Genomic DNA, 10,326 nt, shown 5'->3' with positions numbered 1-10,326 from the left:
TGTGCGGCTCGGGATGGGCAGGAGCCCCCAGCCCCCCACCGGCAGCCCCTGCCCTGTGCCCCGGCTTTGCCACTGGGTTCACGCGTGTCGCAGCCCCAGGATTTCGGTGCCCGACCCTGCAGCAGTGCCATGTTGGGTGAAGCTGGCAGCGCTGCGGCCAACGTGGTCCTGGTTTGAGCCTGCGCCTGTCCGAGGTTTCTCTGCGCACTGGCAGGTGTTCTTGAGCCCTGTGCCCTCAGCTCCCCCCGGCCAGGAGCAGCCTTGGGGACCTCGCCGCAGGGCACGGGGGTGCCATCCCGAGCCCTTTATCCTGCGTCCTGCGTGCAGCGGGGCCGGCACCGAGCGGGGCGGGGCAGGGGGCAGCTGCCCGCTGACAGGGACCTGCGGACCGGACCCTGCGCTGCAGGACCCCCGGCTGCCCAGCAGCACGCGCTGTGCCGGGGCGAGGGGGCTGGGACACGGCGGTGGTGGGGCACCTCCCGCTCCCATCCCAGCTCTCGTCTGGCAGCTGCCGGGGGGCCGGGCACCAGGGGCGGGCCCTGTCTGCGATGGGGGCTGCGGGACCACCGCACCCGCCCTGGCCCTGCGCGGGGCTCCGGGGTCTCAGACCTCCCCTGGGCGGTGCCGGCCGTGAAGGGGCTCGGGATCGAAAGCCGCGTCGGCGCCGAGGGCGAACCGGGAGCCGTAGAGGCCGTGCTGCTGCCGCCGGAGCCGGGGGAGGCACAGGGACCCGGGGGCAGCTCCTGCTGCGGCCCCCGCCCGCCCAGGGGCTCGGACGGGGCAGCCCCGGCGCCGCAGCGTGAGCCCGGCCGGGCCGGTGGGCAAACGGCCCTCGCCGAGGGTCTCCGGGCAGGGCTGCGGGGGGCGGGCACAGCCCTGCGGTTCTGAGGCGGCCAGGCTGGTGCCGGTGTCCGTTGGTGCCGGTGCCGGTTGGGCTGGTGCCGGAGTCCGCTGGTGCTGGTGCCGGCTGGTGCTGGTGCCGATGTCGGTGCCGGTGGGGCTGGTGCCGGTGTCCGTTGGTGCCGGTGTCCGTTGGTGCCGGTGCCGGTGCCGGTTGGGCTGCAGCCGGTGGCTGGAGGCTGTTGGAGGGCTGAGGGGTGCGACAGAGCAGGGGAGCGGCAGGGCCAGGTGGGAATGGGGCGGGCTGGGGGGCGATGGAGCAGGCTGGGGGGGGTGACGGGACCGAGGACGGGGCAGGCTGGGGGGCGGTGGAGCCGGGGGGGCGATGGGGGCAGGCAGGGACGGGGCCGGCAGCTCCCTGCGGGGCTGCAGCGTGCAGAGGAAAGGCCGGGGGGGGGGGACTGTGGGGGGGGACAGCAGCGAGGCGTGTGGAGGGGTCGGGGTGTGGGGTCCGCACAGTCCCTGGCTGAGCGGGGCTCCGTGTGCCCCCTCCCAGCGCTGGGGGGCCATGGCCGAGCCCGGTGAGGATGGGGCGGCGGCCGCGCGGGACGAGCGGCACAGCTTCCTGGAGAACTTCGCCACGGTGCTGCTGCGGGTCCGGCCGGACAAGTGGAGCAAGTTCGTGGGCAGCGAGGAGGCTGCGGCCATGCTGGACGAGTTCTTCAAGCAGCCAGATGTGCTGGAGCTGGTGCTGGGGCTGAACGCCGCCGGGCAGCTCCTGCCCTCGGCCAGCTTCCCGCCCGCCCTGCGGGGCAAGAGCGTCTACTTCGTGAAGAAGAAGAGGGAGAACATCACCCGGGAGAACTGCCACAGCAGGCTGCTGGTGGGAGAGATGGGCCCCTCGCCGGTGGAGCAGCTCGGCGCCGTGGTGGAGGAGGTGGGTCGCGGGCGGGCGGGCACCAGGGGCAGGCTCGGGGCGAGACGGGCTGTCATCTGGACACCCGCTGCGGTACCTAAACTGTAGGTGGGCTCGAAAAGCAGCGAAGAAAAATTGCCCCAGGTGCTGGCTCTGGCCTCGCAGCGGCTCCCAGCTGCCCGCCCCACTCTGTCGGTGGGCGACCGAGCCCCACTGGGATGCAGCACTGGGTGAAGGTCACAAGCCCAGTTCTCTCCCGAGGAGAGCTGGGTCACTTCCTCCCTGTGGTTTTAAAAACTCAGCGTAATTCCCCCTTCCCCACGCCCTGCAGCTGGGAAATGTCTGATTGGATTTCTCCCAAACTTCCCACAAATATTCCCGCTCAGAGGACTGCCAGCCCAGGGCAGCGGAAAGCTGTCGGGCCCCAGGAGCCCGGCGATTCTTCCCCCTCGGTGCCAGGGGCTTTTGCTCGTGTGCCAGCCCCTGACCCTGCTGGGTGCCCTCACTGCACCTCTCCCAGCACTTCAGAGCTGGAAACCCGCTGCAGGGTGAGGGATTCCTGGTCGCGCTGATGAGAAAAACATCAGCAAAACCCATCCGTGGCTGCCGGAGCTGCGGCTGGGCTGAGACTGCGCTCAGACGGGCAGCGAGAGGGGACGCTGCCCAAACCAGTGTGGCTGCACACTGCCCCTCACAACGGGAGAGCTGCTGCTCCTGACCGAGCCCCCAGCCGAGCCCTCTCCTCCAGGTCGTGTCCCCGCTGCTCCTGAGCAAGGAGAACGTGGCGGAATGGCCTGCAGTGGTGGTGGAGGAAGCTGTGCAGGAAGCCCACCAGCTGAAGAATGAGATATTCGTGATGGGCGGGAAGATCCAGGGGAAGCCGCTGCTTCCGCTGCCGAGACACCTGGACGGCCTGGACAATTCCAGCACCATCCCGGACTGGTGGGTGCTGCTGACGCCGCTCGGTGCCAGCAAAGCTGGGCAGGGCCCGGGCAGCACGAGTCCATCTGGGAGGGACGGGAGCTGGGGCGACAGCTCGGCCCCTGAGCATCCCCGGGCACAGCTGCCCCTCAGCAGCAGGGCACCAGTGAGCATCTCGTACCAGGCTGCCGTGCTGGCAGAGGGGGCCGCAAGCAGGCACGGGGGCTCCTCTGGGGCAGCAAGACTCCCCCCCAGGGCGGTTCGGGGCCAGTCCCGCTGCTGGAGCTGCACCCTGCTGCCTTTCAGCCTGGCAGGGCCTGCGGATGTTTCGGTGCTGCATTCCATCGAGCCCTTCGTCATTGAGTGGTCCCACCAGATCAGAGACATCCTGAGCAAAGACTCGGCACGGCCACTGCTGGAGGGGCTGCACCCCCTGCCCGGGGCAGAGTTTGAGTTCTGGAGCACCAGGACCGTCAGCCTGCAGTGCCTCAGCGACCAGGTACTGCCTTGCCCGTGAGCAGCCGGCGGCTGCGTCCCCGGCGCTGAGCCCCCGGCGCTGAGCCCACCGCCTCTCCCCTGCTAGCTGCTCTCGCCCCGAGTGACGGCGCTGGCCCAGATACTGGAGAAGGCCAACAGCTGCTACTGGCCGGCGCTCCAGCGCTTGTTCAGGGACGTACACACCGGTAAGCCCCAGGTGATGCGGCGGGAAGCCGCCTCTCGCTGCTCCGGCGAGGCTTCCCCGTCCCAACGTGGAGTTTCTCCCCTGGCCCAGGCCTGGAGGAAGCCAAGGACGTCAGCCTCCACCTGCAGCCGCTTCGGATCCTGCTGGAAGAGATGGAGCAAGTGGATTACACGCAGGTAAGCTGCGTGTGGCAAAGTAACCACGCACCGCCTGGCTTCCTTGTCGGGTGGAGGCGGCGGCGCTGAGCCCCAGGGGCTGGGTGCGTGTGCGGGGCCACCCTGGCTCTGCCCGACCCTCATTAGCGCGGCCGCGGCCCTGCACTAACGGGCTCTGCTCCGCAGCTGCAGCCGTACGTGGACAGGGTGCTGTGCACTGTCCGCCTGCTCCGGGCTCGTTGCCAGCACTACAGCTCGCCCGCCCGCGCCATCGTCCTCCTGCGGGAGATCTGCAACCTCCTCCTGGAGATGGTAGGGCCCCGGCCGCCCCCGGCCTGCGTGGGACGGGGCCAGGCAGCACCGAGGGAGGGGTGACGCAGGGCAGGCGTGGGGTGACATAGAGGTGTCCCAGTCGAGGACAGGTAGGGCTGGCGGGGCCGGGGGCAGGCGTGGGCTGCGGGCACCAGCGAGCCCGCGGGGCCAGGGGGTGGCCGGCAGCGGGAGAAGCCCCCTTGCTCCCCTTTGCCGACGGCCCTCGCCTGTCGCAGAGCCGCAACTTCCTGATCCCCGAGGAGGTGCTGAAGGGGCTGCAAAGAGAAACCGAGGAGACCCTGGCGAGAGTCAGCCTGAGCATTTCCACCATACAGCAGCTCTTCCAGTCCTACAGCACCTACTGCTCCGACCTGCTGCCTGTGGTGTTCCCGGTGGGTGCGGGGGGCGGTGCGGGTGCCCCTGCTGCGTCCACACCAGCCCCGCTCACCCACAGCCCCTCTCTGCTCGCAGGAGGAGCCGCAGCCCTGGGAGTTCCCCCCATCCCTCATCTTCCGCAGAACAGAGTCCTTCCTGCACAGGCTTCAGACCATCAAGGTGACCGCACAGCGCCTTGGGGCGCGGTGCCGGGTCCGCGTGGGGATGCCAGGCTGCTCCCCTGGAGCGGCACAGGGCAAACGCCACGCTGGCCCCGGGACGGGCTGGGGCCGCCGGCGCAGGCCGGGAGCAGAGGGGAGGTGGGAGGCCAGCAGTGGGGCACGGCTAGGAGCGCAGCGGCACCGTTTCCAGCACAGCACTCGTGCCCCCGTGGCCAGACGGGCACCCCCATTCCCCGGGAAGGACGCTCCTCAGGAGCGGTGACCTCGCAGAACGCGGTCCTGTGCCGCTGCTGCAGCTCCTGCACCCACAGCGCCGGGGCACGGGGAGCTGGGGTTTGCCGCGGAGAGGAGCCGGGCGAGACGGTGGCTTGCGCTCGCCAGGAGCTGTACCAGACCGCCATCCAGTTTCTGAAGCTGGAGAAGGCAGAACTGGGAGGAGTGAGAGGAAACATCCTGGGGAGCCAGATGGTTCAGATCTACGAGGAGGTCGCTGAACTCATCAAGCGTTTTGCTGACCGCGAGTATGATCCTCTAGATCTCGCGGAAGAGGTGAGTGGATGCTGGTACGGAAGGGTGTGCACTTGCTGATTAAAAATCCGCTTGCCAGAGCACGCTGGAGGAGCTGCGTGTAACGCTGTCCCATGGCAGCACGCGTGGGGCGGGTCACGGCACTCGGGGGTGTCCGGGTACAGCGAATCCTTCAGGAGGGGTTTGGGAAGGAAGCACAGCGGCTGCACCGGCTTACGTCGTTTTGCTCTTACTGGCAGCGGTTGAACGAAGACTTCGCAGAGTTCCAGGAGAAGATTCAGGACATGGACAGGCGACTGGCCACCATCTTGCGCAAAGCCTTTGATGACTGCAACTGCCTGCTGTCCGGCATGAAGGTGCGCGTGCCCCTCGGCTCAGCGGGTCCTGCCCTCAGGCGCGGGGCATCCCTGCCTGCGCCCCAGAGGCTGCACCTGCACGCTCTTGGCCGTGACGGCGGGGATGTCACCGGGCCGTTGCGGTGACGCTCGGGAGCACAGAGGCCAACGCGCCTTTCTCCCGCAGTTGGTGCAGATGTTTGCCTTCCTGCTGGAGCGACCCCTGATACAGGCTGAGCTTTCCCCCTGTTACTCGGCCCTGCTGGGGATGTTCAGCACCGAGCTGGATGACGTCAAGGCGCTGTACGACGCGCAGACCGCTTCCCCGCCACGCAGCGGGGGCCCGCACATCAACAAAAACATGCCGCCGGTGGCCGGGCAGCTGAAGTGGGCTCTGGAGCTGCAGCAGCGGCTGGAGGGGCAACACAGGGACTTGTTTGCCATCAGCCACCCGTACGTGCAGGTCACCCCGTCACCCCGCAGGGACGCAGGGCGGGGTCCGGCCCCGCGCGTCTCCTCCCGTGCTCTGCTGCAGCAGCCCCCTCTTTATCATGGCTCGGCAGTGTGATGGTCAGCGCTGAAGCTAGACTGGTGTCCATGAAGTACGAAGAAATTATGAAACTGCTGCAAGAGTACCGCGAGAAGGTGTACGAGGAGTGGGCGAGCGGAGCCGGCCGGGACTGCCACTTCAACCTGGAGCAGCCCCTGATCCTGAGGGACCCCAGCTCTTCCCTCCTCAGCGTGAACTTCAGCAGAGAGGTCGGTGCCGGCGCAGGGGAACGCCGGCGGTCCCTCGCCTGAGCGTGGCTCTGACTCCGCAGCGTTGGGGTGAGACGGTTTGGTTCGGTAACAAGCCTTGTGTCTGGCCGTTGTGTCGCGCAGCTCGTCGCCGTGCTGCGCGAGGTGAAGTACTTGACCTTCCAGCAGCAGAAGGATATCCCGGACAGCGCCGAGAGCCTCTTCGCTCAAAAAGAGACTTTCCAAAAGTCTGTGGACAGCCTGGACCTGATCGTGGGCTGGTACAACAAGGCAGGTTGCGGAGGGGAGACAGCCCGGCTGCTCTTCCACACCCTGCACCGGCAAGGCTGAGGCCAGCTGGGGAGCGGCTCTTAGGAACGAGGTGCTGGGTGCAGCGGGGTGGGGGATACGCTGGGCACGTCACCGGCACCCGGGTCCCTGCCCATCCCATGGCTCCTCCTGCCCCCCGAGCTCCATGTGGGTGGGGCAGGGACCCCCTTCCTCCGTAAAGCCGGTGACCAAGCGAGCGCGTCTCGGCCGGAGCAGGGTCCCTCCGCCCGCGGCGCTCACCTGCGGACGTGTTGGCTCCCAGGTGAAGCGCAGGCTGCTGCCGGCGGAGCTGCCGCTGGTGGCGGAGGAGCTGGAGTCCGTGGACAAGCGGCTGGCCAGCGCGGAGCACACCCTGTTCTGGCACCACGAAGGTACAAACCCACCCAGGGCCACCCGAGGCCAGAGACCCTCTGGGTGCATTTCGGGGGCTCCCAGCTGCCATCACACCCAGAGTGCGGACCCCTCCCCACAGGTGGGGGGGGGGGGGGTGTGGCCGGACAGTGTCCCCCCGGAGTGCACAGCCCCAAAGTGCCCCGACCACAGCGTGCCGCCTCGGAGGCGTCCGCGTGACCTGCCCAGCGTGGACGTGCGTTTTTCCTGCCAGGCGTCGTGGAGTACATCCTGGAGATGAGGGAGATCCTGGACGACTTACATGCCAGGGTCCAGAGAGCAAAGTTAAACTTGGAAACCATCACCCAGCTGATGGAGGTAGCGTTGTGTGCTTCCCGAGTGCCTTCCCAGGAAGCCTCCGGCGGAGATTCGCCCTTTCCCGGCGGAGCGGAGCAGCCCTCTCCCCCTCTTCCCGCAGGAGTGCTCGGCCGCTCCCTTGTTCGAAAGGAAAGACAACAGGGAGGCAGCGCTGCTGGACCTGGAGGGGAAAGCAAAATCCTTGCCCAAGCGCTATGCTGCCATTATGGAGGCGGGCATACGGATCTGGGGGATGGTGGAGGTGAGACGCTGCCCAGGACGCTCCATGGGAATCGGATCAACACGGAGCACGTCTGGCGTGCCGCGATGCTCTGAACCCAGCGGTGTTCCCGCTTTGCTAGCGGCGAGCGCTGGCCCTGAACCCGGGGTGCGCTCCTCCGGTCTGCGCTGAGACCGTGAAACGCCGCCCGCGGACTCCGGCCATGCGCTGCCCGTGGGGTGAGGTCTGGGCTGCGCGTTCTGCTGTCGGATCGCTGGGGGAAGGGAAGGGTGTGGGATCGTGCCGCAGCCAGGCAGGGCAGACCCGCGGGGCCGCGGGAGGGGGCTCGCTGTGGCGCTGGGAGCTGCTGGCTTTGCTGGGTCCCTGTGGACAATGTTAGCTGGGCTTTTTCTGTTTGCAGGAGAACGCAGAGCTGTTTAAGGCCAATAGGTCATCACAGATATGGCTGGACTACGTGGGAGCCGTCGACAGGATGGTGCTGGATGGACTTGCCATACTTGTCCACAAGTCACTGCAGCTGCTGCTCACCAACATGGCCCCTGACGTAGGTCCAGTTTGCCCTGTGGCGCCGCGCCCTGGCTTTGCCCGCGCTGGGGATGTGGCACCGCTCACCGTTTGCTGGCCAAGCGTGCCCATCCCAGTGCTCACCGGCACCTGGGCAGCGAGCGTCCCCCCGCGTCCCTGCTGTGGGGAGACCGTGGGGCTGGGGGGGATGTGGGGCGTGAAGCAGCACGCGGGGCGCTGACCCGTTTCAGGCCCAGGTGGCCCCGCTGTTCGAGGTGCGGATGGAGCTGTGTGACGGCAGCGTGCGGTACCATCCCTCGCTGGACGTGGGAGACCACGACAGCTTCCTGCAGCTGGTGGAGGGTCTGCTCAGTGACACCTACGCCTCCGCCGCCTGCATGCCTCGGCTTCTGGAGGGGAGGCTGAGCTACAAGGTCGGTGCTGGCGGGGGGCAGCTGCTGGCTTAGCTGGAGGCGGGTGAGGACGCTGGATCCGCTGAGCCGGTCCCGAGGGCTCTGCGCGTCCCTTCAGACCACCCTGGAGGAGCAGGCGGAGCTCAGCATGATGCAGGAGGAGGTGATGTCGCTGGTGGTCAGCGCCATGACGGAAGGCGAGGAGTACAGCGCCGGCTTGGAGCAGAAAACCCACCTGTGGCTGGAGGACCCCGAGAAGTTCCTGCAGCGCTTCCTTGCCTCGGGCAGTGACTCTGGCACTGAGGAGCCAGAGTGGCGGCCGGAGGAGCCCCCGGCCCATGGGATCCCGTCCCTGCAGCTGTTTCAGCAGGAGGTACGGGGCGGCTGCCTGGGGAGGTGCTGGGTGCCCAGGGAGGTGCCGGCTACGGGCTGTGACCAGCTCTCATCCCCAGATTGACGCGTGCGAGGCGCTGTGCGAGGAGGTGTCGGGGTTCATGAACACCCAGGTGTTTGGGGGGTGGCTGCAGAGCGACTGCCGCCCCTTCAAGCATGCGCTGCTGGACATCATCAAGCGCCGGGGCCTGGTGCTCCGGCAGCACCTCGCCAGACATGTCACCACCAGGTAGGGGCCGGCACGCCCCGGCGCGGCCATGGGGCGCTGCGGTGACGCGACCCCGGCCGGGCTGTGCCGACAGCACGATTGCGTGCTGTGCGCCAGGGCAGGGCTGGCCCCCAAGGAGAGGGGCGTCTCTTGGGGCGCAGAGGTGCGGGGTGGGGCTGCGGGCGAAGCTGCCGGGCACCCCCACGGGGTGGGGGCGAGTCCCCAGGGGGCCGTGCCCCACAGAGCGAGCCCTGAGCAGTACGGGGGCGGCTGTCGGCCCCGGCGGGGACACCCAGTGAGCGCCGGCGCCTTCCTCCAGTCTGCAGGAGCTGCAGGATTTCATCCGAGACACCGACGCTGGCCTGAGCAAACCTCTGGAGGAGGGAGACTACGAGGGGCTGGTGGAGGTGATGGGGCACCTGAGGAGGGTCAAGGAGAAGCAGGTGTCGGCCGACGGCACGTTTGAGCCCCTGAGGGAGACGGTCGCGCTGCTCAGCACGTACGGAGAGGAGATGCCGGAGGAGATCCACCTGCAGCTCCAAGTGAGGCATTTGGGGCACAGGGGGCCGGGTGGGGGGTCTGCGGGGCCAGGCCGCCGACGCCGTGCGGTGCTCGCCGCAGGAACTCCCCGAGCAGTGGGACGGCACCAAGAAGCTCTGCCTGCGCGTCAAGCAGAACGTGGCGCCGCTGCAAAACAACGAGGTCAACGTCATCCGCAGGAAGTGCCAGCAGTTCGAGGTGCCTGCCCCACGGCGCGGGGGCAAGTGAGCAGCTTTGGGACGACCCCGCTGCTCTCCCCAGCTGCCAGCTCCGGGCTGCCCCCCCTGACCCCCGTTGTCCCCACGCAGGCCCGGCAGCACGCCTTCCGGGAGAGGTTCCGGGAAAAAGCCCCTTTTTCGTACAGTGACCCGAACCCCTACAAGTCCTTGAACAAGGTAAGGACGAGGAGGGCACCAGGGCCACCGCTGTCCCCGCCGGCGCTGCCCGGCCACCCCAGCCCCATGCAGTGGGTGCTGCTGCGCAGTGCGGCCGGGGACAGGCGGCCCCTCCGGCTCCCAGCTCCACAGGGAGGGTGCGGTGGCAGCGACTCTCCTGTCCCCACCACGCCGCAGCAGGGACGGAGCCATCGCCGGGGTAGGAGACGTGTCCCCAGCACTGGGGACACTGTCACTGGCTGAGACCTTTTCTTTTTCTCCAACCAGGAACAGAAGAACATCGCCGCCATGGAGAGGGACGTGGCAGCGCTGGCGCAGGCAGCCAGGCTGTTCGAGGCCTCGGTCCCAGAATACCGGCAGCTCCAAGCGTGCCACAGGGAGGTGCGCCTGCTGAAGGAGCTCTGGGACATCATCACCCTGGTATGGGCCGCGGTCATGGGCAGCGTGGCGGGGGGGCAGGAATGGGGGCTGCAGAGCCGGCTGCTGGGCTGCGCTGGGCTGCTCCTCACAGGTTTGATGTTCCTCAGGCCGTGACGAGCTGCCTGGTGTCCTCAGACCGTGGCTGCCGGTGGCCATCTGCGGTCGAGCCTGGGGCTCGGTGCCGGCCACTGTGCCAAGGCACAATGACCAA

At 68.2% G+C, this 10,326-nt stretch overlaps 1 protein-coding gene across 1 annotated transcript in view; it reads left to right on the top strand.

The window, feature by feature from the left end:
• The first annotated feature begins 1,408 nt into the window (after positions 1 to 1,408).
• The window catches only part of DNAH17 (dynein axonemal heavy chain 17), a 34,500-nt gene continuing 25,582 nt past the window's right edge, over positions 1,409 to 10,326 (top strand). The window contains exons 1-24 of the mRNA XM_086762641.1: positions 1,409 to 1,777; positions 2,505 to 2,698; positions 2,984 to 3,176; positions 3,261 to 3,360; positions 3,450 to 3,535; positions 3,701 to 3,826; positions 4,063 to 4,218; positions 4,298 to 4,381; positions 4,765 to 4,932; positions 5,151 to 5,267; positions 5,434 to 5,699; positions 5,810 to 6,005; positions 6,129 to 6,275; positions 6,577 to 6,685; positions 6,919 to 7,022; positions 7,123 to 7,263; positions 7,643 to 7,786; positions 7,998 to 8,180; positions 8,278 to 8,532; positions 8,612 to 8,781; positions 9,080 to 9,302; positions 9,382 to 9,498; positions 9,609 to 9,695; positions 9,963 to 10,115. Of these exons, the coding sequence (XP_086618767.1) occupies positions 1,409 to 1,777; positions 2,505 to 2,698; positions 2,984 to 3,176; positions 3,261 to 3,360; positions 3,450 to 3,535; positions 3,701 to 3,826; positions 4,063 to 4,218; positions 4,298 to 4,381; positions 4,765 to 4,932; positions 5,151 to 5,267; positions 5,434 to 5,699; positions 5,810 to 6,005; positions 6,129 to 6,275; positions 6,577 to 6,685; positions 6,919 to 7,022; positions 7,123 to 7,263; positions 7,643 to 7,786; positions 7,998 to 8,180; positions 8,278 to 8,532; positions 8,612 to 8,781; positions 9,080 to 9,302; positions 9,382 to 9,498; positions 9,609 to 9,695; positions 9,963 to 10,115 (3,888 nt within the window). The remainder of the gene's footprint in view (positions 1,778 to 2,504; positions 2,699 to 2,983; positions 3,177 to 3,260; positions 3,361 to 3,449; positions 3,536 to 3,700; positions 3,827 to 4,062; positions 4,219 to 4,297; positions 4,382 to 4,764; positions 4,933 to 5,150; positions 5,268 to 5,433; positions 5,700 to 5,809; positions 6,006 to 6,128; positions 6,276 to 6,576; positions 6,686 to 6,918; positions 7,023 to 7,122; positions 7,264 to 7,642; positions 7,787 to 7,997; positions 8,181 to 8,277; positions 8,533 to 8,611; positions 8,782 to 9,079; positions 9,303 to 9,381; positions 9,499 to 9,608; positions 9,696 to 9,962; positions 10,116 to 10,326) is intronic.

The sequence above is a fragment of the Chlamydotis macqueenii genome, chromosome 18, assembly GCF_036417535.1.
Source record: "Chlamydotis macqueenii isolate bChlMac1 chromosome 18, bChlMac1.mat, whole genome shotgun sequence".
Lineage (NCBI taxonomy): Eukaryota > Metazoa > Chordata > Aves > Otidiformes > Otididae > Chlamydotis > Chlamydotis macqueenii.
Note: the sequence above shows the minus strand (reverse complement) of the source record. Positions and strands in the feature narration are given on the sequence as shown.